This window comes from Ammospiza nelsoni, chromosome 17 (genome assembly GCF_027579445.1).
Source record: "Ammospiza nelsoni isolate bAmmNel1 chromosome 17, bAmmNel1.pri, whole genome shotgun sequence".
Classification (NCBI taxonomy): Eukaryota; Metazoa; Chordata; class Aves; order Passeriformes; family Passerellidae; genus Ammospiza; species Ammospiza nelsoni.
The window spans coordinates 13,430,325-13,453,947 of NC_080649.1; the positions used below are offsets into that span (position 1 = coordinate 13,430,325).

At 45.9% G+C, this 23,623-nt stretch overlaps 2 protein-coding genes across 6 annotated transcripts in view; one reads left to right on the forward strand and one right to left on the reverse strand.

The window, feature by feature from the left end:
• NPRL3 (NPR3 like, GATOR1 complex subunit) overlaps positions 1–13,964 on the reverse strand; it is a 42,415-nt gene extending 28,451 nt beyond the window's left edge. For 2 of the 5 annotated variants that reach the window (XM_059484090.1, XM_059484088.1), the window contains exons 1-5: positions 13,799–13,964; positions 12,322–12,391; positions 7,470–7,508; positions 3,981–4,110; positions 769–843 (exon numbers count right to left, since the gene is read on the reverse strand). In XM_059484090.1, the coding sequence (XP_059340073.1) occupies positions 769–843; positions 3,981–4,110; positions 7,470–7,508; positions 12,322–12,391; positions 13,799–13,916 (432 nt within the window). In that variant the 5' untranslated portion in view covers positions 13,917–13,964. Of the gene's footprint in view, positions 1–768; positions 844–3,980; positions 4,111–7,098; positions 7,258–7,469; positions 7,509–12,321; positions 12,392–13,798 lie in introns of all 5 variants that reach the window. The other 3 variants (XM_059484091.1, XM_059484089.1, XM_059484092.1) reach the window with 2 other exon arrangements.
• Positions 13,965–20,088: 6,124 nt separating this feature from the next.
• On the forward strand, positions 20,089–22,152 carry LOC132080756 (hemoglobin subunit pi). The gene is made up of 3 exons (XM_059484040.1): positions 20,089–20,320; positions 21,250–21,454; positions 22,024–22,152. The coding sequence occupies exons 1-3, from the start codon at positions 20,226–20,228 to the stop codon at positions 22,150–22,152; spliced, it is 429 nt and encodes a 142-aa protein (XP_059340023.1). The 5' UTR covers positions 20,089–20,225.
• Positions 22,153–23,623: the final 1,471 nt, after the last annotated feature.

Below are 23,623 nucleotides of genomic sequence, written 5' to 3' on the forward strand. Positions count from 1 at the left end.
TCTCTTAACATGGGAAATCTAAAATCAACTCCTCCATTGCAAATTCAGCACTCCCTGACCCAGCAGTGTCCTAAAGCAGAGGAACATTGGATTCCCAGCAGAGCTCTGTAAACAATTTCTGGCTTGATTCAGGCACTTGTCCTGTGTGAAACCTTGCTCCTCATCCAATGACAAGCCATGCAGGCTGGGGCCAGGTCTATGTCACCACTGCAAAGCCAGTAGTAAGAAAAGTACTAGTGCTAAAAGAAAAAAAAAAATTCCTTTCACAAGCAGGGAGCTGGAGGTTTAAAAATTATGACATTACATCCAGTTGAGCACAAATCAACCATTTCCACAAAGATGACTATTTATTTTTAAACAACCTGTGGACTGGGAAAAGAAAGCCAGAGCTCAGAAATCAAGTCATGCTTGAACATAATGAAATTTCTAGGGCTTTATACACCTAATTAGCCAAGCCAGGATCCCTTAACAACAGCACCTAGTTAACAGAGGATGCCTGAAAAAAAATTCCAGGCAGAAACTATGTATTTGTTCTAGGTTTTTGCTGAGCATTGAAACCTCATTATTCTTCACTTGTACCTTCTTCTCATTTAGCTGCTCAGCTGCTGCTCCCTGGCACTCTCCCTTTACAGTGACCTCACTGCTGAGAGGAGGCAGCTTTCAAACACTGGCCATTAATCACAAAACAAACCTGGAGTGTGAGCCTACTGCATTGTCTCATGCATGAAAGTACATCCCACTGTCAGATGGAATGGAGACAGTCCTTACCCTTAGTGCAAACACCACGTTGAACAGAATCATGGTGGGCATCTCTCTCTTTGGTGAGGGGTCAGTTTTGGATACCTGAAAAATATTTTTTAGAAAATCCCATTGGCTAGTGTCAGCTGGAGAGAGTAACAAAGGGAAAGTAATTTTAAAAAAATTTAAAAACATAGTTAAATAACAAGCTCAGAAAAGAGAGGCAAATCAATATATAACATGAAATATGACTGGCAAAATATAGAACTATGCTTTTGTTTTTAATTGGAGGGTCACACAGTTACTCTACAACACTGCCTTTGATGAGCAGCTGTGAAGACTCAAACCAAAGCCTTTTAGTCACAAGCATGGCAATGAGTGTCAGTTAAGGCAGCACTCTTGCTTAGTGTCTCTGTTGTTACATTTAGCATCATTAGAGACCTTAGGTTTAAATGCTTTAGCACAACTGTCAGATGTACTGTCAACAGAATTCCACAGATCTCAGGCCACACCTATTCCTTCCTTTCCTAAAATCCCCATTCAAATTTCATCCTGTTACAAGCTGCTGCTTTTATCACACAAAATATGCTCTAGAACAGCAGTACTAAAATAAAAGGTTTGATTTTTCCCTTCCTGCAGGATTTCAAACACATTTTTCAGCCCCTCTATTCTCTGTGTAGCAGAGAGCTCCATTCCTAAGGCAGATTCAAACTTTCCAGTGAGAAGAAACAGCTGGAGCTGAGACAAGCAAGTGGAATTTGCACAGCCAGACCAGCTCCAAAGGGAGCACGTGTCACCACAAGATGGAGCACAAAATGCAGGGGACATTGGCACCTCCCCTGCAGCTCCCGGCTCAAGAGCCACCCCATCCCAGAGCAAACAGCTGGAACCTGCCAGGCCAAACAAAAGTTGGTGTCTACCCAAAGCAAGTGCAGCACCTGAGCCAGGGCAAGCACAGCAGCATCTGCCCTTCCCCACAGGTTCCAAGCACCCACAGTGAACTGCTCAGGACTGAACTCCAAAATCTGTCTTTCACTCAGGAGTCTCTACATTTAGAAAACTAAGAGGCGATACATATTTTGGGGTTTTTTTTTTGTCCTAAAGTGAAAATTACATTCTGTCAGAAAGGAGTCATGGGAGAGTGGTAAAGGCAGTTTATCTGTTCTGGAGTTACAGGTTCCAGGACATCCTGTGAATTTCCAAGTGTAAGGACTGATCCTGCTCCTTCCTTAAAATCAGAGAAAGTACCACCACTAACATCAGTTGGATGCAGGCTAGATTTTATATCAACTCATGTCCAGAAAAAAAGAAGACTGAGCTGGGAAAGAAAATGCTGAAGGAATTTGAAGAATTCAGAACATTGCTACATAAAAAGCAATCTGGCACACAGGATTAAATGCCTGTGCTCTTGTAACTCCTGAATCTCATTGGAGTAAAAATTTGCTGAGCTGTCCTGTGGATTAATTTACTGCAGTATGGACTCTGAGGAAACTCAAAGCAGAGGCTGCTGGGTTACTCCAGACACTGCCTGAGCTCCATGGAAAAGCAGCTCCATCTGGCTTCCTCCTAACTGCAGGAGGGTCCCAGATTTACACTGACACAAACCAGCAGAGATGGCTGCCACATCGAGAAGATTCTGGACTCTAGAAAGTTCTGGGGCGCCTCCCAGGGTGATAAGACACACCCAAAAAGTTCCTTCAGAAGTAACAAAAAAGTGCTTACAGCTCCTTTTAACTTTATTTACTTGCCCAGATGCAATTTTATTTAGACAAACTGAAATGAAGTGACATTTCATGCAATTAGAATTAAACTGATTGGAAAGAATGCACAATAGTAAGTGGTGAAAAAATGCAAATACAAATTTTTAACCCTGTTTAGAGCACATTTAGGAGGCTGAACCTTTCAGATGAGATTAAAAAAAGAAAGAAAAATGATCTGAGGGAGAACAGGCCACTGCTGTCAGAGCCTTGAGGGCACCAAAATGGCCCAGGCCAGGACCTGTTCCCACACAATATCTCCCAAGAATCCATAACTGGGAGCCCCATTTAAGCTCAGTCCAGGGCCTGGAGCTGTGCCTGTGTCCAGGATGGACCTTGGATCTGTGCCTGTCTCCTGGTTTAGTACATCCCACCCCTGTCCTGTCCCCTTCTGCTCCTGGCTGGGGTTCCAATAAAGACCCTGGGCCTGGTTCCCCACTTTGCCTTGTCTGGGGCTGCTGATGGATTTGCACAGCTTGGGCACGCTTGAATCCTGTCTTCCAAGACAGTTTAACTTTTCAGGACTGAGTCTTGGTGCTTCTCCATGACATTTCCTGCAGACTCACAACTCAGTTCCCAAAGTAGCATCTTTTGATGCTTTAGGGCAGCTCCTCACTGGGATTAAAGCAGTCTGGTCCTCTAAATATCATGCAGCAGTTACCAACAAGCAGTTTCCACCTCTAATTATAGCTAGAAAGCAGGACAGAATTGGCAAGCAGACTTTTTCCCCTAAAAAAAAAGGAATGACTTAGCAAATTTGATAAAAAATGAGACCAAAGAAGTTCAGTGACAGGGATCAGCACTGGATTCAGAAATTACCAAAACCTAGTTCATTCCTACAGTTGAGCAGGAAGAAGGAACAGGACAGGGAATATCAGGAACACAGAAGCAGGTGAATTCTTTCCTGGATTTAAGCAGGGCCTTTTACAGTCCAGATAGCAAACTGCTCTCATGCTAAGGACCTAAAACAGGCCATGGAGGAAGGTCTCCATGCAAACAGCAGCCTGACTTGGTCCACAAGAAAATTCTAGATCTCTTTCAACATCCTACATATTCCATCTAAGTCTTGTGGATCATCTTCAGCCTCAGGAAAAGTTAAAAGCCAAACAAGGCTGACGCAGCTTTTAGCATTTGTGAAGGGTTTTGGTGGTGTTTTTTTAACTGCCACACTAATTAGAGGTGCTAAAAGCTAACTTGCAGTAACTAAAATAGTGGGAAACAGCTTTTGGAGTTGGAGTGCCCAGTTTTACTTCTCTTTACTCACACTGCTTCCCTACAGTAACCAAAAGAGTTTCTGTGATCGCTGACAGCTCCCTCAGTTTGCCACTCACTCCACTGACCCAGAATAAGTAAAAGACAGCTTGGAGCATCAGGGAGTAAAACCAGGATCAAAAGCCAACATGGGCATCCTGAATTGCAGGTTTCCTCACTAAAGCCAGGCAGTTTGTGAGGAAGGCAGGTCCCCAGAGGGGATCTCATACCTACCTGCCCAAGGGCATGCTGGAGCAAGGTGGGATGGCCAACAAAGCGAACATTATCAATCTTCAATTCAAACTTTTTGCCACACATATCTGACTTGGTAGCCAGAATTGTTGCCAGGATGACATCTGAAAACCTTGAAGAGCAGAAACAGAAGTTATTACAGTTTTCAAAGAGCACACCCCCAAAATATTCCTCCAAGTACAGATATATTTAACTCCAAAGTTTTTAAGGCGTTGTAAATTGTGAATAGATTGCTGTACCCGGAGTACGACCAATTATGTAAAATTAAGGACCCCTAAATTACATCCCTCAGATCATCACAATTATAAAACAGGAAGCGTTCACAACAAAGACTGCAGGGTCATGCTCATTTAATTACATGCTCAGCAAAATACATTGAAAAGATTAGATGCAGCTTGCTTAAATATAAAAAGAGCTGGAGTTAGCCATTGCCTGGATTTAGCTGCAGGTTAATGAACTTACTAAGCAATTACATGTTGACACAGCCTGTCACTCAAGCACAACAGAGATCTTTAAGCCACCCAGTATGGCAGAGGGGATGGCAAGAAAGCTGATTCAATTAAAAGAAACACAGCCAACGCTTGTCCTTCCTTTCCCAAAGTTCATCATTCCAAGCTCCTCATGTAACAGATCTCAACCTGTGCTCAGCAGACCACTGGCACCTTCCAAGAGCTGCCTGGCCTCACCTGGGCTTTCTCGTTTGATAAATCACACTCATGACAGGCCAGGCCCTTCCCAATGCCCAGCCATGGGGTTACACTGAATTGCTCTGGACTGGTGAGGGCAAGGCAGCAGCTCTGAGACAGGAGGGCAAGAACCCACCAGGGGTCAAAACCAGCTAAAATCCTGTGTGACAAGGGAGGAATTCCACAACTGCTCTCTCTGATGGCCTCACAGCACTGGTGTGGTCTCTACCAACACTTGTTTTCCTCAAGGTGTCCCCTGGGACAGTGAAGCCCAAACCCACAGGGAAGAGAACTCAGCTGCTAGAGTAAACTTGTTGCTCTAAAACAGGAGCAGTGTAAGCCTTGTTACTGACAAGTTCTCTCCTCATCTGTTTTATAGAAGCTCCTACTTGACCAAATGAATTTCAAACCACTTTCTGACGAGAGCTGGTTTTTAAGAATGAAAATGTTTATTGCATTTAGTGTATTTACACCCAGGGATGTGTGCCCCTGCCAGACCATCCCCCTAGAGCAGGCAGGTAGCCCAGATAACCCAGTATCACTCAGAGAGGAGGGCAGGCATGGGTGTGTGCTGTGCTCACCTTATCTCTTGGCCACAAGTGAGCCCTCCATGCCCAGAGAAGCAATTGATGTAGCTTAGTCCTGCTTCCCTCTGAGTCATGGTGCACTACAGAAATTAAGACAAATGCACTCAAGGACACAGGGGGAATTCCTTTTATTTACAAATACTGGAGATGAAGGACTACACAGGCCCAAACTGGAAAAGCCCCTGGTGCTTGTACAAACAGGTCACTCTGACCACAGCACTCTGCTTATGTTTGGTTTATGGAAGGAGCAGCTGTGTACAAACTTCCAAATCCCTGGCTGCTCTGCTCCCAGCTCCAAGCTAAGGGCAAGCACAGACTAGACAGAGACCCCTGGGGCTACTGAGCCCATGCTCCTCAGCCACGGGGCTGCACAGCTTGGGAAGGCTGGGAGCAAAGGGCAAAGTGCTGGAACAGGACCTGGACTGACAGTCCCTGGAGATCACATTCAAAATAGGAAAAAAGTCACCATGACAGCAGTGAGCTGCTTCTCCTCCTCTTTCTGCCCTGCTCAGCAGCTCGTTAAGAGGCTCATCATGGAGCCAGGAAGATGGGAACAGCAGTGGATCCAAAAGGAGCATATGTTTTGGGGGGTGAAGGGAGAAGGAGGGCAAACTGGAAAATGTCGGCTTCCTGCTAAGAAATGAGTTACCCTTCCCTCCCCCAGCCTTGGCAAAGGATACCTGGGAGCTGATAAACTGATCATTCTGGGAACTTCCACAAGGAATTACAGATCCTTTAACAGAAAAACGTGGTGCTAAAGGTGGGAATTCAGCAGTTTCCCAGGGGAGCTCTTGACACCAACAGCCCTGTCTGCCCTGCCTTGTATGTGGCTCTTTGGGGAGGAAGAGATTAAAAGGCTGATTTTGGAAAGTCCTCAGGATCTTTTTACTAGCAGGGTCTTCTGTGTCTGGGAGAGTACTGAATTGCAGCCAGAGGAGATGCTCAGGGACAGAATCCTGACACAGGTGCACCTCCTATCACCACAGGCTCTCCCAAGAGTCACCTGCACTCCAGCCCCACTCTCCTCCTCTGACAGCCTGGATTTATAGTTTTGCTGTCTGGGCTTTTTTAACCCCCAGTGCTCTACATAATTTTGACATTTCTTAGGCCTCGGGACAATAGGGAAATCGAGGAACAGCAGATGTGTTATTCCCATTACTTCAATTAGTCACCTCATCTTAGAAAATGACACTTTAAATATTTCAACACACATTTTCCCATCTTTGGGGTATGTTAAGATGACCTAAAAACACTGACTTCTTAGAGCCCAAGAGTTTGTTAGAAGCAGATCAGGTTTTGCAGTAGGGCAGTAACCCTTCTCCTTTTAAGAGATTAGTCTGAGCATTGTGAATTCCAGGGGGAAGCAAACCTCTTCTGTACTAAGGAATTCAGCAGGCAGAAAGAATATACAATAAACAAAAGCTTTGATTTCTCCAAAATATTCTACCACTCCTCTCCAGAGCACAACATAGCAACAGCACATTGAAAAGAAGGGGGGGAGATTCAAACATGAATTCATTTTTGTCCCCCAAGAATGGATCATAACTTTTTATACGCCACAGGATTTCAAAGCAAGGCTTTTATTAAGAATTTTTCTTTGAATTAGTTCAGAACAGGATCTGAGTATATAGGTGAGGTTTATGTTAAGCAGGGACTAGAGATGCTTTTTTTTTCCCTTCTGGGGCCCTGAGTTAAGCACTTTTCCCTCTCTGTGTGTAACCATCCCATTGAGTGGGGCACCAAGAGCAAGCAACCAGCACAGCTGCTCAAACCTGGATCCCCTAAAGAGCTCTCCATCATTACCCTGGGATTAAACAGATTACTCACTGAGCTGCACTTTCAAGCCACTTCTCCTCAGAAAACAATTTGATTCAGGGCTCCTTGCTGGAATAACTACAATGCCAAGGTTATACTTGGTGCACTCCCAGAGCCTCCCAGCTTTTCCCAATTCACAGAGGGGACAGTGCCACACCCATTCTGGATTCCCTACAGGAAGCACAGAAATGTTAGTAGGACCTTGGTAATTATCCTAGCACAAACCTTTAGCAATACATTTCCTACAGACACTGTGATTTAGCATATTATTTTCTCATCATTCAGTGTAAAACAGAAACCAGAAACAAAAGCACAATTAAAAGGATGGTGAGAAAAGAAAGCCATTCTAGACAAAGGTGATTGTTTAGAATGTTTGGTCTTACCCTGAAACCAATTGCTCATCAGTTAGAGGACATTGGTCTCTGAAATGGGAACATGGCCATAAACACAAAACAAAACATAACAAAAGAAAATAAACGAGGCAAGTACACAAAATACAAAAGAGAAAAAAAAGAGATCATATTAAAAACAAGGATGAACTATTAAGGGTTAAACTCCTGTAAAGGAAATGTAACTGTTGAGCAGAGTCTGAAGTTAATGGAAGGTGAATTCCAGGGATACATTGCAGGCTGTTTGACGACATGGAGAAAACAGGCTGAGGTAATTTAGTCCTTGCACTAGCAGTGGCTGCTGCCATGTGTTTTCCTGCAGTACACAGCATTTATGGAGCTGATTTCCAGGACACTTTTTAATTCATGCTTACCTTAAGAGAAACAGCAGAGGTTGCAGCCTGATTTAGAGCAGACTCTAAACCTCAGTTTCTTTGCTAGACTATTGCTATCATTTCCAGCAAAGAAGCTCCCATGCAGCCCCAAACAACCCCCAGCTCTTCCCAGTTGATTCTGGAGCTTCCATACCCACAAGACTTAGGAAAAGAGGATGCCAAGTGTTTGTTATTGCAGGATTCTGTGAAGGGCACACACAGGCACCACTGCTCCTGCAGGGATGCACACAGCAGGCACAAGGCTGGCCAGACTCACAGCACACTGAAAAATCCTTCCCTGCCCCTCTCTGTGCCCCAGGCAATAAGCACAGCTTAGGAAAAGGAGATTGAAAAAGCTTTCAAGGCAAAGAATCCTAAACCCTTCTTTACAACAGGTGTACAGAGCAGGACTGAGTTAGCACCTGTACTCACTTTTACATCAGAAACACCTGTTTCCATTTTAACATCCAACTGCCACTTTTCCCCCCAATTAAGATTAAAAAGGACTTGTTTCATAAAACAACTTCATAAATGTACTGAAAAATTAATCTGATAAAAGCTTTCTACTAACCCACAGGAGAAAAGGGAGGCAAACTGAAAACCTCCAACAATTACTTAATACAAAACACAGATTTCTGCCAGTGATGATGAAAAGAGAACCTGGAGAGCCCAAGTGACAAACTACACAATGGGGTGACATTACAGGAAGGGTGTCTCAAGGAATGGGTGCATGAATGGAAAAGCACAGGCTTACAGAAAGGAAGCCTTTCAGAACAAATACAAGGAACAACACTGGAGTCCAGTGAAAGAGGGACAGAGGAAACAAATGTTATCACAGGAGAACTACTGTTTGTTAGAAAGGGACATTCAAACCCTTGTTTGTCAGGAACTTAGGGGTTTTTATAACAGAAGCATTTGCTAAATTTGCTAAAAGTCCTTCAGTTAGTGAGTTCTGCTACTAAAAATGCAAAGTCTGCTGTAACATATGTTACTATATGTGCCTCCTCATTAGAATATTTGCCTGCTGGCTATACCACCTTCAGAAAAACTACCAAAAAAACTATTTCAAACCAATTTAACATAGCATTATGTTATGGCTTTAAAGGAGTAATTGCCTCATCTTTTTTCAGGGGAAAGAAAGAAGACTGGCAGGCATCTCCATAAACATTGGGAGGGGGTGTATTCCTGGTAAAACACTCAGAAACTGAAGGATGTTTTTGAAAAGTGCAAATGATGAAAGGCTGAGAAGAAGCCAACAAAGAGAGACACTTGACAAGCAATTTGTTTTGACAGTGACAGCCTTCTGAATACCTTTTTGTTGCGTGGCCACCATCAACACACCTCAAACACTTTTGCTGCTCAACTTGCTTTCAGCAGGAAATAAAATATGTACTCTGAAGACCCAAACACAGCCCCATTGAGCAGAAATGAATACAAGCAAACACACCCCAGGAACCTGGGGAAGGATTATCAGGAATAAGCTGCCATTGTCTATAAAAAAAACCAAAAAGCATAACAATGACCAGGAAATTGTGCCTGGAGGCTAAAAGAAATCCAATTATCTGTACAAATATGCTACATGGAAATGGAGTTAAGGCACCTAAACTGATCTGATTTTGTCCCTCCTGAGAGCATTAAGAAAGGTCAGTTCCAAAGTAATTGATCTGGGTTCCAATAGCTATGGGGAAAAGGCAACAGTAAATCTTCCCTAGGACACAATTGGTACTAGATTACTAATAAATTAAAGACAGGCATCCAATATAAAAAAGGATGACTCCGAGCCTCTTAGGAACTATTGCAGCTACAAGATAAATCTGAAATAACCTTTGTACTGAGCATGCAGTGGGAAAAGCCCAACCCTACAACATTATCAAACTTGCCATACACCACCAACTCAACCTAGCAGTCTGCCCATTCCACAGCCTCACTGTGTGCCACCAAAACCACCCATGGGAGCTCCTGTCATGCAGGGATTGAAAACAACCTTCTTCCAACTCTAACTCAATGAAGTCTTCCAAAAATAATACAAAAACACTTCACAAATTACTTTTATTGTGGACAATTTCAGACAGAAAATCATCAGAAAACAGACTGGACTTCATGATGATGAACTCTCTCCATGTGCACTGAGTGTCCAGGAAGGGAACTCTGCACTGCAGAAGGATCTTACAGGGATGGAGCTGCCACTGAAGGAATGGCTCTCACAAAACCAGTTGCTCCATTCCTGGTCCCCACAACCTGATCTTCAATGGAAACACACAAACTGAAGCAAAAATTCATAATGTTGGTGAGGAAAAAAATCAATTATGATATTGGTTCTGTGGCATAGGAAGGTTAAACTCCTTTCCTTTCCCAGCTTACAAAGCAGGTGCATCTCCCTCCCTCCAGGGGATCTGCACTTTTCTGCCTTCACTCTCCCCTTGGAATCTCTTCTGTCCCAAGGCACCAACCTCTGTTACTCCTAAAACTGCCTGATACAAATCAAAGTTGGAGCAATCCATTGCACAGTTTTGAAGATGCCTTTTTGTCTTCTGCTGGAAGAAGCATCTGCGTACTTAAAACTTGCATATTTTTCCCACCTCATCAGTCAGCGAAATACAAACTTTGCCAACAAAGCTCCTCTTGTCTAATTTAAATTACCAGCACTCAGTATATAAAGAGCATGAGCATGTTCTGCTATCAGGGACCACTGAAGAGGACATATTTAACTGCTACATCAGCTGTTGGGATGCAGGGGACTTAAGAGTGATGATTGCACTGCTGCTGGGAAAAAGCTTTCAGTAATCAAACTGGAAACAAACACAATTTTGAAAGGGATTTTGAATTTCAGAAAGCAGATGCCCAGCCATATAAGCAGAACTAGCAGTGTGGAAATAAACTTTCAGAGCGACAGAAATGCTGCTGCTCTTCTATTTCCCTTTTCATATGCATGGGAGATACAGACAGATCTGAAAAAAAATCTTTTACTAGTAACAAGTACCTGACCAGGAGATTAAGCATGAACTTTCATGCCCAGTGTTCTGGACATCACTACAATGAAACAATCTAAATATTTGTTTAGTGTAGGTTACATGCCAGCACATTCAATTTAAAAATTTGTTTCAGGAAACACCAGCAGTTTTCTCACCTGACCATAATTTGAAATGATAAAAGCTTTTCCTACATCACTGCAGTAACCACACATTGTCTCACACCAACTCAGCAACACAGGCAACATACAATAAACACAGCCACACATTAAGGGCTTTGTCCAACCTGCCAAAACAGCAGAGGCAACAAGAATCAGTGTCAGACAGAAGTTGGTATCATTCCAACACCTTCTTAATCTGCCTAGGGAACCTCTAGAGCCAGGGGTTTGAACACTGAGCTCTCCTGCTGCCCACAGCCCAGCCTGAAAGGCCAGTCACCAGTTCCCCAACATACATATGGTTTGCTCCCTCTGCAGCTGTGCCCTGTCCATGCTGCACTCACTGGACACACGGCCAAAGGTTGTGTTTGAAGGTTTCAAAGGCATCAGAATGGCAAGAGATACAAATTATCTCAAGCAAAATGTGTTTTCATAAGATCCCAGTCCTGGAAAATGAAATTAACTGATGGATGTTTACAGTCATGTGGGTGACTTTAATTTCAGCTAAACCATTCTCTGCCATAAAGTTAACAACAATCTTACAGTTACAAAGTGATGATTACTTCTTTAGTACCCTTATAAAAGAGAAGAGCAGCAAATACCTCTTTTTTATTAATACTGGAAATTAAAATACATATCAGAAAAAAGATCTGCAAGTGAACTATGCGCCAACAGACAAAAAGACTTTTTCTCTCCCAGATTTCTCTCCTATCTAGTAGTGATAAATTTAGAACTATGCAGCAGATTTCAAATGTTCAGCAAAACTAATTAGAGGGTCCATCCATAAATACACACACGCTGAGCACCACACTGCCTATTTTCAGTGCATTTGTTACCCTCTGATTTCCTGTACTTAAAAAACTCTTTTCAAGTGTCAGTTTCCTTTTGAGCCACTGTGTCACTCCACTGACACAACAGCAGCTCTGTCTGGAGAAACAAAATTAGTTATTCATTAGTGCACAGCAATTCCAATAGAACATTACATGAGCTAGGGAAGAAGTTGAGGCAACTCAAAAATATATCCAGTTAGGAGTAGGCAGGTAAAGGAAAGTGGGATTTTGCCAGAGGATTAATACTCCTAGTTTTGAAAGGGCAATATTGCCCTTCTAACAAGCAAGAATAGCTGATCTTGCCCAGGAAACAAGAGATTCAGCAGCATTCCCTGCTGAGACAATCCTCTTTACTAAGCACTAAGGTGCTCATAACTTGATATTAAAGCATTTTTTGCCAGGTTGTCTTCTACAGAGTCCAAGAGAATGTGCCTAGGAACTAGGAGGCAAGAGAGCAGGAGGCTGTCTCTCCTCCATTTCAACCTCTTAGGCAGAAGAAATGTTTTCCCTCCTACCTGGAGTCCCCATCTTGATCTTCTGTGGTGTCACCAGAGCTATTCACAGCATATCGACTCCTTGGTTTGTCTGAAGCAAAGAATAAAGATAAATTTACCCAGGAAAAATCTGCTTAATGTGTGTGTGTATGTATGTCTTTCTATTCTCACTCAAAAGAACATTAAAAAAACTGGAAAATTTTTATCATTCAGGGGATGAAGAGGAGAAAGTGAAACATACACAGAAACTGACGCAGGTAACAGCTTGTAGTGCAAGAGTGAAAAGTAAAAGTCTGACCAATGCCATTTCCCTCCTTATTGCTCAGGTTTTGGGACAATTACAATGCTCCCAAAGTCATAGGAAGGGAAATCCTTTATCAACAAAAAGCAGGAGGAGGGGTGGCAGGGAAACAATCAGCAAAATAAACAACTTTTCATATTTCACCTATAAAAGTGGAAAGGGAATTAGAGATGAATCTCTCTTCATAAACTGACTCACAACCTAAGCAGAGGAGTTAAACTTCTCCTGACACCCAGCCACCAGCACACCACCCAAATCACACAGCTCCATCACCCCACAGCACCTTTAGGCCCTGCTCTGATACTGGTCCCAGTCCAGACACAGGCACTGTCCCAAATCACGTGCCTCAAAGTAAGAGGTGCAAGCAGTGCTGGCACCTGAATAATTCCATGCTCCTCTTTTCCAGGAGAAATTAAACCTCCTCCAGCACAAGACTACAGAGTAAAATTTTTTAATTCCTACCCATTACTGATTAAAGCTTGTAGTGTTTACTGAATCATTTCTTCTAAATCAGTGCCTTCCTTTTCATCCTGCCTCCTCCTTCCCCTGCAGCTCCCAAACCCCACAGGATTCACCTGGCCCAGGGGCAGAAGGTAAAGTACCAGGCAGACAGTGACACCTGGCACTAATGTGGTTCAGTTGATGGATGAGAGGGTCCCAGGGCACCTGGTGGGAGTGAGGGCACTGCAGGGCAAGGGCTGAGAGATGCAGAGTCCCATGGGGAGCTGTGAGGGGTGGCAGGTCCTCATGGAGAGGGGGAGTGAGGGGAGCCAGGTACCCACAGAGAGTGTGAGGGCTGTGGGGGGGATGACAGGTACCCAGAGAGTGTGAGGGGGGGATGACAGGTACCCACAGACAGTGTGAGGGGTGTGTAGGGGATGACAGAAACACAGGCAGTGTGAGGGGTATCTGGGGGGGATGGCAGGTACCCACAGAGTGTAAGGGGGGATGACAGGTGCACACAGACAGTGTGAGGGGTGTCTGGGTGGGATGACAGATACATACAGACAGTGTGAGTGGTGCGGAGTGCCAGGTGAGGGGTGCCAGGCCCCCATGGACAATGTGAAGGATGTGAGGGGCCCCCACGGGCGGTGTGAGGGGTCCGTGTGGGGTACCGGCCCCCCAGGGGAGGATGCGAGGCCCCGGCAGAGGCTGCTGCGGGCGGGGGCAGCCGCAGCTCCCGGCGGCGGCACTTACTGTCCTGCGCGGCGGGGTGCTCGGCGCCGCGCTGGAACGGGAAGCGGAACAGCAGCTTGTTGCCGCGGCTGCCCGAGCTCACCAGGATCACGCTGATGGGGCTGGTGCTCTCGCCCATGCCGGCTCGGCCTTCCCGCAGGAAGGGCCCGGCCGCGGCGCCTTCCGCTTCCGCCGGCACACGGTGCGGCCGCCGCTACGGGCACCGGCGGGACGGTGCGGCCGGGACGGCTCTGCCGGGGGCGGCTCTGCCCGGGGGCGGCTGTGCCCGGGGCTGGCTCTGCCCGGAGGGGCTCTGTTCGGGGGCAGCTGTACCGGGGCCGCCTCTGCTCGGGTCCTGCGCCCCACGGCCTGTGTCCAGTGCAGCCCAGTGCCCCCAATTCTGACCAGCATTTCATGGCCCAACGGCTCATTCCCAGTACAGCCCAGTGCCCCCAGTTCAGACCAGCACCTCACACACAGCCCCATCCCCAGTACAGCCCAGTGCTCCCAGTTCAGGCCAGCACTTCACTACAGCCTCATCCCCAGTACAGCCCAGTGCCTCCAGTTCAGACCAGCATCTCACACACAACCCCATCACCAATATACGCAAGTTGCCCCAGTTCTGTCCAGCATCTCACGGCCCCACAGCTTGTTCCCAGTACAGCCCAGTGCTCCCATTTCAGACCAGCACCTCACACACAGCCCTGTTCCTGTTCCCAGTACAGCCCAGTCCCCCCAGTTCTGACCATCACCTGATGCTTACTTTCTCTCAATCACCCCAGTGTCCCATGGACACCACTCCCTGTTCCACGCACTCCCAGTTCATTCCAGTGCTTCACACGCCTGCAGCCAGCACCTCCCAGCTCAGCCCAGTGGCCCCAACATGGCCCAGCACCCCCAGAATGGCCCAGAGGCCCCAACATGGCCCAGCACCCCCAGTTCAGCCCTGTACCCAAACAGCGCATGGTGGCCCCAGCCCTGGATCCCTCCACAGGGCCCACTGGATCCTGGAGCACCCAATGCTGTTACTTGGCCACTTTGGGTCATTTGTGGGCTTTCAGACAGTTCAGTGAACTCCAGAACTTTCCTGAGAGCTGGTAACAAAGAGCACTGAGGGCTCATCATCTCCCCTACATGCACACCCACCCAGGTTATCATCCTCATGGAAGAGTGGAACTGCCCAGGGCAGTGGTGGAATCACAACCCCTGGAAGTCTTCAAAAAACGTGTGGATGTGACACTTTGGGACATGGTTTAGTGGTGGGCTTGACAGTGCTAGTTTAACCTAACACCTTGTAGTGTGTGTGTGAATAGGGATTTCTCAAAGTGCACTCAGTCTGCCATGACTCTTCTCATGACTCTTTCCCTCTTTTTTTTTCTACATCAGCAATTTTCTAGTAGCAACAGGGAAGAAAAGAAGAGCTCTATAAAACAGTATTAAATAAGGACGCTCATGGGTAATTAGAGTGCGAATGGAAATAAAGGAACACTGGGTAAAACCTGCTGCAATGCCTCTTTGGGACATTTCAAACAGTTTTTTGAAATAACATTTCTGCCTTTCTGAAGCTAATTACACATGTGCTGCACATTGAGCAGAAGGGTAAATTAATTGTGAGAACAGAGTGAATTTTTTGTGGGTTGGAATGAGGCCATGGATGCTTTGTCCCCTAATGGGAGAGGAACTGATGACCTCTCCTGGGTTTGCCATGGACAAAAGATGGGATGCAAGAGCTGAATGTGGCCTGGGTGCCACTGAGGGTGGATTTGCAGGTGGAGAATCCCTCTGTCTTCCCTTCCAGTCCCTCTCCATTCTTCCACCATCTGGCAGTAGATTCCTTCCATCAGAGCTGCCAAATCCAGCATGCCAATATTGCAGATGAATGATTGCAGAGGGCTTTTCCAGCCCTAATGATTCTGTGACACCAGGGTGCCTGCAGGGGGGCAGCTGTGGAAGTGAGACCTGTGGGCTCCCCATGCTCATGGAAAGGCTGCCTTGGGCTTGTTGCTCATGTTCACAGCTCTGACACACCCTGCCTCATGGTTCCTGTGCTTTCATCCTGCCTCTGCATTAGGAAGGGTGACATTACTCCCCTGGCAGCAGTCTTGGTGCCTTCATTTTTTTTTTGTGTGTTTAAGCAAGATCAGAAGTTATCAGCAATTATATTTGAGGATGCCCTGGGGTTTTATGCAAATTCTTCTGTATTTCATTGCATTACTTAGATGCTTGGACACTCTGAGCTATCCCCACTCTGGGTTTTGCTCTGCAGTCCCCCCAGGGACACAGAACAGAGGTGGGTGGCTGAAGATGAGCAGCCCCAGCAGGGTATAATCTGCAGGGCCATTCTGCACAAGGCCAGTGATAACAATTGAGCAAGAGAAGGCAATGCTGAGGGGAGAGAGTTGTCCTGGGGTGATTAAAGACCAGTCGTGTTATCACAGCAGAGCACTCCTTGTACACCAGCACTGGGCTGTCATCTTAAAATTTCACTGTGCCTCCTTCAAAATATAATTTCACTTTCTCAAATAATAAATTATAGGCCTATCTGTCATTCCCAGCTCTTGGACATTTAATTGTAGTTAGCCTTGTCGTTTAAAGCAATGATTGCAAGTTCTTCAAGCCGTGGTAGGAAATTAAAGAGTAAAGCCAGGATTTAGACTCCACTTTCCAGACTTTCAAAATATATATGCCTCAAATATTCCAGAGTTAGAGCAGTTATATGTCCCCCCCTTATCCACAGCATTCTCCTTGAGGGGAAGGCAATTCCTGTGGATAATACAGGCCCATGGGGAAAGTTATCCCTGATCTCACAATGGTGCCACTCAACTGGATTTACAATCAGGGCTGTTGGAAATTAGAATCCCACTTTTACAATTAGCTAACAGGTCTGTTTCTTGCTTCTGCTGTTTAAAATGAGAAATTCTGGTAGCCGGCTTTTGGAACAGATTTTGGATTAAAAAGGACCTACAATAATTTTTTTTTTTAAAAATCCCCTTTGGTGATTTTCTGACAAAGATTCATGACCAGCCCAAAGGTTGACATTCTGCAGTGGAGCTGTGGATCATCATGAGAAGCAGCAGCAAGAGAGGAAGGCAGGTTTGGTGGGGTTTCTCCATGAGGGAATCCCATGAGCTTTCCCCATGTTCCCAGAAGAAATGTCTTTTCTACTGGCCCTGTGGCAGAGGAACAGCAGCAATCATCGTGTCCAGCTCTTTGTATTCCTGAGGCCAGGACTCTCTTGTCCCTCTACCTCATGGGTAGCTGGAGCACTGGAATGAGGAATTTGGCTGAGAGGTCCATGCAAAGCCAGGTCATTTTCCATGTCACGTTGTGTTGAGGAGTAGACTTCTCCCACCAGGCTTGTTCCCACAACAATCCCCAGCACAGTCCTGATCCTGAGTGAGCAATGAGCTCCTTCTAGCAAACCACTGTCACATTTTGGCTGCTCTGGCATTTGAGATAGTGCAGGAGTAACTCTCAGAAAAATAATTGAAACTCCATAATGATTTCAGTGATGATGAATCCTCCTGTGCAGACATCACTCTGTGTGCACACAAACCTTAATCCTGCAGTCACAGAGAAGCAATGCCCAGGTTACACAGAATAGGAAGGAATCCTCATGGTCTGTGCCTTATCCCTGTGTTTATCTGGGTCACAGCTTGGTTGAGTAAACCCTGATTAAAAGCACTCTCACTGAGGAGAGCTTGGAGCACTGCCATGAACACGACACATAAGAGGCAGCACTTTGGGGAGGAGACAAAAACATTATGCAAATTGATATTTCACAACAGCATCTATATTTTCAAAGTAAATTTTCTATGGGAAAACTGCAGGGTTTGGAAATGTGTGTAGCAAGGGATGATGAATACAGCCTCTCTTGGTACTGCCATCCATTTAAGTTGTATAAACTTAAATGCCATGTTTTCCTTGCTTTGGCTCTGCCAGTGGCACTTTGAACTGGAGATTGCACTGCTCTGCACCTCTGTAGCCAGAGTGAGCTCTGGGTTTTCAGGGGATGTGTATGGCACTGTCAAAGGGAAGGTATACAAAGAGCCCTCTGATTATATTCTCTGTGGTAAAACAATTGTCTTCCTTGTGTCTCAGATGAGTCTGCTTTCATATCCCCTCTTAAAGTGAGTGAATTACCCAGCCCGTGGTCAGGACTGAGGAGGAGCTGTGGCACTGAACACAATCTGAAATTAAATCCCAGAGGAATTGTTGGCCTCCATGGAGAGGATGATAATTCAAGATTCCCAAACCCAGCCAGGCTTGCAGGCTCAGAGGCCCCAAGTGCTTTGTGCCTGCCTTTTGGGAAAGCCCAAGGTTTATTCTAATTTGTGTGACAGATGGCATGCAGAGAAGCAGGTCAGAGTCCTTCTGCAAGTGCCACTTCCCCAGCAAAGTGGGGACACCAGAGGATACAGAAGTTGCTGTCTGACCCCATCCCTGGTTCTGACCCTAGCACTGGTTCATTCCCACCTGAGCCCAGGATGCAGTGGCAGAGGCACAGCCCAGGAAAGTGGTGTCTGTAGAGTATGGATCAACTCCTCCAGGCTATGGAGTCTACCCAGAGAGGAGAGACCTCTGCCTATGTGACAGCACAGAAGAGATCCCTGCCATACGCACACACACAGGGGTGCCACCTCAAACCCAGCACCTTTCCAGCAGCACAGCACAGCTCCCTGTGGCTCCTGAGGGGCTCCAGGGCACGCTCCTGTGTGACACCTGTGCTCTGGTACAGGTAACCATAGGCTGGGCATGCCCCAGTCCATGCACCACCCAGAGATCATTATTCCCTGGAAGGGCTTTCCCTTTGGCATGGCTGGGAACACCCTCTGTGGCAGGGGGTAGTGCTGCTGTGAAATGCAGACACATCTCTGCCTGAGACACACCAACCTTCTCCACACAAGGCTGCAGGGCTGCTTGGGCAGAGAGCATTATCTGACTCCTCTGCACCAGGCAGTGCTCTTTGCACAGCTGCCAGCTCTCAGTGCTGTCTGATGTCTGAGGCTGCTGTCGTTTATCAGCGTGGCGAAGAGATTTACCTCTGCTTTATGTGCTGGCAGGATATTTACTCCCAGAGGTTCTGCAGCAACCATGTCCAGTAGGGTATTTCTTTGACACTTTGCCCACTTATCTGTGATTACAGACCTGTGCTGGTCTTTGTTTTGCTTGTTTGGTCCTTCACCCAGCCAGGACCTGTGCCCTGATGGTACCAGCCATCTGCTGTGGGACCAGCAGCTCTTGTGCATGTCCAGCACACAGCACAACACAGCCAGCACTGACTGGAGTGCTGAGGACTATTCTACAGTGCATGGCACTATCACCCTGATTTTTTAAGATTTTTCTAAGCTTTCTGATGTTTACATTCTTGTATGTAACAAACTTTCTCACACACTTTATGTAAATAACTTATTGTTTTACATTCTTTTATAGAAAAGAAGAAATTTGATAAACTGTATATCCAGTGTCATTGGAGAGGTGGCACTGCCACCCTCCAATCCACTGTCACTTTTAGAAATCTATAAATATTAGAGTTAAAATTTAAAAACTCTCTTTTACCTTGAAAAGAGCAGCATGTCCATGTCATAGTATTCCATGTCCTATAGTGAGGGAACAACTAACAGTAAGATCGCACCATTAGAAATCAAAGATGTGCAGTTTGAGGATTATAAAAAAAAGAAAGAAATCTGATTGAGCTTTCTCACACACACACTTTTTCCCAGCACGATACTCAATTTCACAAACTCTCTATTCCTGTACCCAAAGTCCTTACTACCAGTATTACCACAGGCAGCAATTGTAAAGTGATCCCTAATTCTTGGCCAGAGACTGGCAAAGTCCTGAAGCAAATGGCAAAATCTGCACTTACTCTTAAAATTCAGGATTTCATTTCTCCTCTGAGCTGCACTACAGATCTCCTAGCCTGTCCCTACCACTACCTACAAAGCATTTTATGTGAAATATTGCGCATATGCTGGAAGTGGCTGGGTCAGCAAGGCCCAGAGTCTTGTGTTCACATCTGTGACCCAAGGGGGGAAATGCAGATTTCTCTCCAGGCTCCTCAGTGTGCTGGAGCCCACACGCTCCTCAGCTTAGACATGTCTCCTAAAGCTTCATCAATGGAATTTTGCAGCATTATCTCTCTGCTCATGTATCAATACGTGTCCAGACAATTTCTTTGGACCACACAGCCTCTAAGTTAAGAAGCAAGAAGCTGATAAGGCCAGCAGGCAAGGAGGACAGCGTGCTGACCCTTGCCAGGGTAGCCATTCCTTCTCGGGAGATAAGTGTCCCCCAGTCCACAGTGGGCCTCTGGAGTGACCAATGAGTGTGGACAGGCACCAAGGCCCTCTCCCCCTTCCCCTTTATAACCAGGGCTGCCAGGGGGTGACTCCAAACCTGCTCTGAGCGGTCACTGCAAGGGGACAGAGCCAGCAGCTCCTGCACAATGACGCTGACCCAAGCCGAGAAAGCCGCCGTGGTCACCATCTGGGCCAAGGTGGCCACCCAGGCTGATGCCATTGGGGCAGAATCACTGGAGAGGTAAGGCCCCAGCAGGCCCCCAAGGAGGGCTTTGCTGTTGGGATGCATCTCATGTAGAACCTGGGAGAGTGAGAGCACGCTGGGACCAGGGAGACTTGATGAAGAGTTGTGCTGTTTGATGTGTAATCTTCAGGAGTTATATCTGTGCTATTAAATGCTTCACAATCTGGCAGTAAACCATTATTTTTTAACAATTTAATAGGTTTATTTTTTCTTTATAGCCATACAGAAGAATTCATAGCCAGAAGCACTGGTGAGGAATTCAAAGCCATTCATACTCGGTGTCCTAAACACCATTATCCCTGTTAGGGGATAAACTTGAAGTGGTTTATTGTACAAGTGATGCACTTTCTCTTACAGTTTTTATGCATTAAGAGAATAGCTGTCCACTAAATTCACTCAGTTTTCATTGTTCCAGTTGTTAGGTAACAAACTGTTAGGAAACAAGACAGCTGGACCCCCTGCATGAAGCATGGCACAGTAATTCAAAGTCCATACCAATTAAACAGGATGGCATAAAAGGGTCTGGAAATTATCAGACATTTTTATGTTATTGAAAGTGATTGAAATGCTCTTTACAGCTCAGTATAAAGTACTGTGATCCTCCTTTCAGGATTCTGAGTACCATTCATATAAATTCTTGTTTTGTCATTTTTGTTTGAAGGTCCTGGAAACTTCGTTATAATATAATACAGGAAATTTGGTGACAAGCTGCGACTTTTATTTATTAAAACAAAACCAAACAAAACCAAACATATAACTACATTAAGTTTTTAACAAGCTTTAACACTTAATTCTTCTCTAGTACATACAGATAAACCTGCTGTCTCATCTGCATATGCTGCAGAAGGTTCACACTGCACTTGTTCTGAGGTTTTACCACCTCTTACCATTTTTCTGCTGACCCTGTTCCTCATGTTCTCCTCCAGGCTTTTCTTCAGCTACCCCCCGACAAAAACCTACTTCCCTCACTTTGATCTGAGCCAGGGCTCAGCTCAGCTCCGTGGCCATGGCTCCAAGGTGATGAGTGCCATCGGAGAGGCCGTGAAGAACATCGATGACATCCGCAAGGCTTTGGCCAAGCTCAGCGAGCTGCACGCTTACATCCTCAGGGTGGACCCCGTGAACTTCAAGGTGAGTGAGCACAGAGGCTTTCAGGGGTGGAAAGGTGGCCCTGCCATCACAAAGGTGGTCCTGCCATCACAAAATTACAGACCACAGGTCATGTGGGCTAAGGGCAGCTTGATCCCTGACTGCGCTGGTTTCTCATATGATTTTTAACCTGAGATTGAGTCTTTTAATAGAAGTTCTGGCCCAGTGCAGGGAAAGAACTCCTGAGGGAGCTCCTGTGGTTTGTGTTAGGCAGACTCAAATTTGCTGGTTTTGCTGTAATTCATGAATCTGCTTCACACATCAAGCTACATCACCTGTCTTGAACAAAGTTTTGATAAATTATAAGCAGTCCCACTTTGTTGCACTTGAGGAAGGAAAGGACACATGGGAGAGGGAGGGGGATCAAGCAGTGCCTTTTGCCCTATAAAAAAGACAACTGTGCTTCTTCACTCCCATCTCAGGCAGCAGCACTGCCTGGTTGGGACATGTAGCTGTCATCCCCAGGCACACTGGGCCCAAGGTCCATTGCAGACCCCTACACTGATACCTGGCACTCACTGTGATGGATTTCATGCTGCTTTCCCTTACAGCTGCTTTCCCACTGTATCCTGTGCTCCGTGGCTGCCCACTACCCCAGTGACTTCACCCCAGAAGTTCATGCTGCGTGGGACAAGTTCCTGTCCAATATTTCCTCTGTTCTGACAGAAAAGTACAGATAAATCACCTCAACAGAGGGTGAGGGAGGCCCATCCACAGCCCAGCCCTGCTGCCAGGCTCTGGGATATCACCCCTTCCTCAGCAGCTCTTTAAATCCCTGCTGCAGGGGCTCAGTCATCTGCAAAACCCAATAAATAATTCAAATGTGAGCTATGGTCTCTGTGCTTTCTTCTCAGTATGTTGTGCCCACACCTGACTGTTCAGGCAGGGGTGTTCTGAAATGTATACAAAATATAGAGGGGGAATATTAAACTTTATAAACTCATGTACTAATTCATATACTAATGAACATTCATGTGCCAATTCAGTGGGGATAACATAACATATAACAAACATAACATAACATAACATAACATAACATAACATAACATAACATAAACATTCAGTGGGAGCAACATAACATTGAGCAGAAGCCCAGAATGGGCTGAAGCCCTGTGACTGCAGCTGCTCACCAAGGTATATCCATCACAGTCTGTCTCCAGACTGACCAGCAAAGTCTTTACCCTGCTAGGACCCATCCAAAACCCATCCCAGCCTGTTGGAACAAACCTGCATTGCAATGCAGGGCATTGTCCTCTCCTTGTGCCTCTCTCCATGGAGTAGGGGTGTGGTATCTGATGTGTTTCTTCTGTGGGATAACCCCACTGTGCAGCCACTGCACCCCAGCTGCCCACTCACCTCAGTGGGAGGAGGTGAAGGGCAAAGGAAGATAAAAGCAATAAAAATTGGGGGTCAAGATCAAATAAACACACAGAAATAATTGTTTAGTAAGTGAAGACTAAGTGGAAGCACAGGGAATAAAACAAAACAGGGGATGCAAAGGCACTCACCACATCCCACAGGTAGGCTGTTGTTCAGCCAGTTCATGAGCAAAAACCATAAATAACCCCCCTAAAACTCCCTCAGACCCCTTCTTTTCCCTTTGATTGCTGAGCAGGGTGTTATATGGTATGAAATAACTCTTTGATTAGTTGGGCCTATCTGCCTGGCTGTGTCCTCTCCCAGCACCTCAAAATCTATTCCCTGGGTGGAGGCAGAGTGAGAAGCAGGGACAGGCTTGATGCTGTGCAAATGCTGCTCACACAAAATCTGGAACATCAGCCTTTTACTGGGGCAGTCTGGCCAAAAACCTGAAGCACAGGACCATGTCAGCTCCTGCCTCAGAGACTTGTGGCATGAAACAGTGGGGGCAAAGCCTTCAGCCTGCTCTGATGGCCACCCTGAGCCAGCACTGCACGTGGCCATCCTCATCTCATCCCTGGGATTTAGGGACTGTGTTTGTGCATGGGGGAGAAATGTGATGTTGTCACTATAGGACATGAAAGAACACAAGCTCACCACCGTTCTCAAGGTGAAGGAAAAAAGGGAAGTTTATTTTCTGACTCCAATATTTATAGTTCTACAAAAGTGACAGCGGATTGGAGGGTGACAGTGCCACCTCTCCAATGACACTGGACGAACCAACAGTCCATC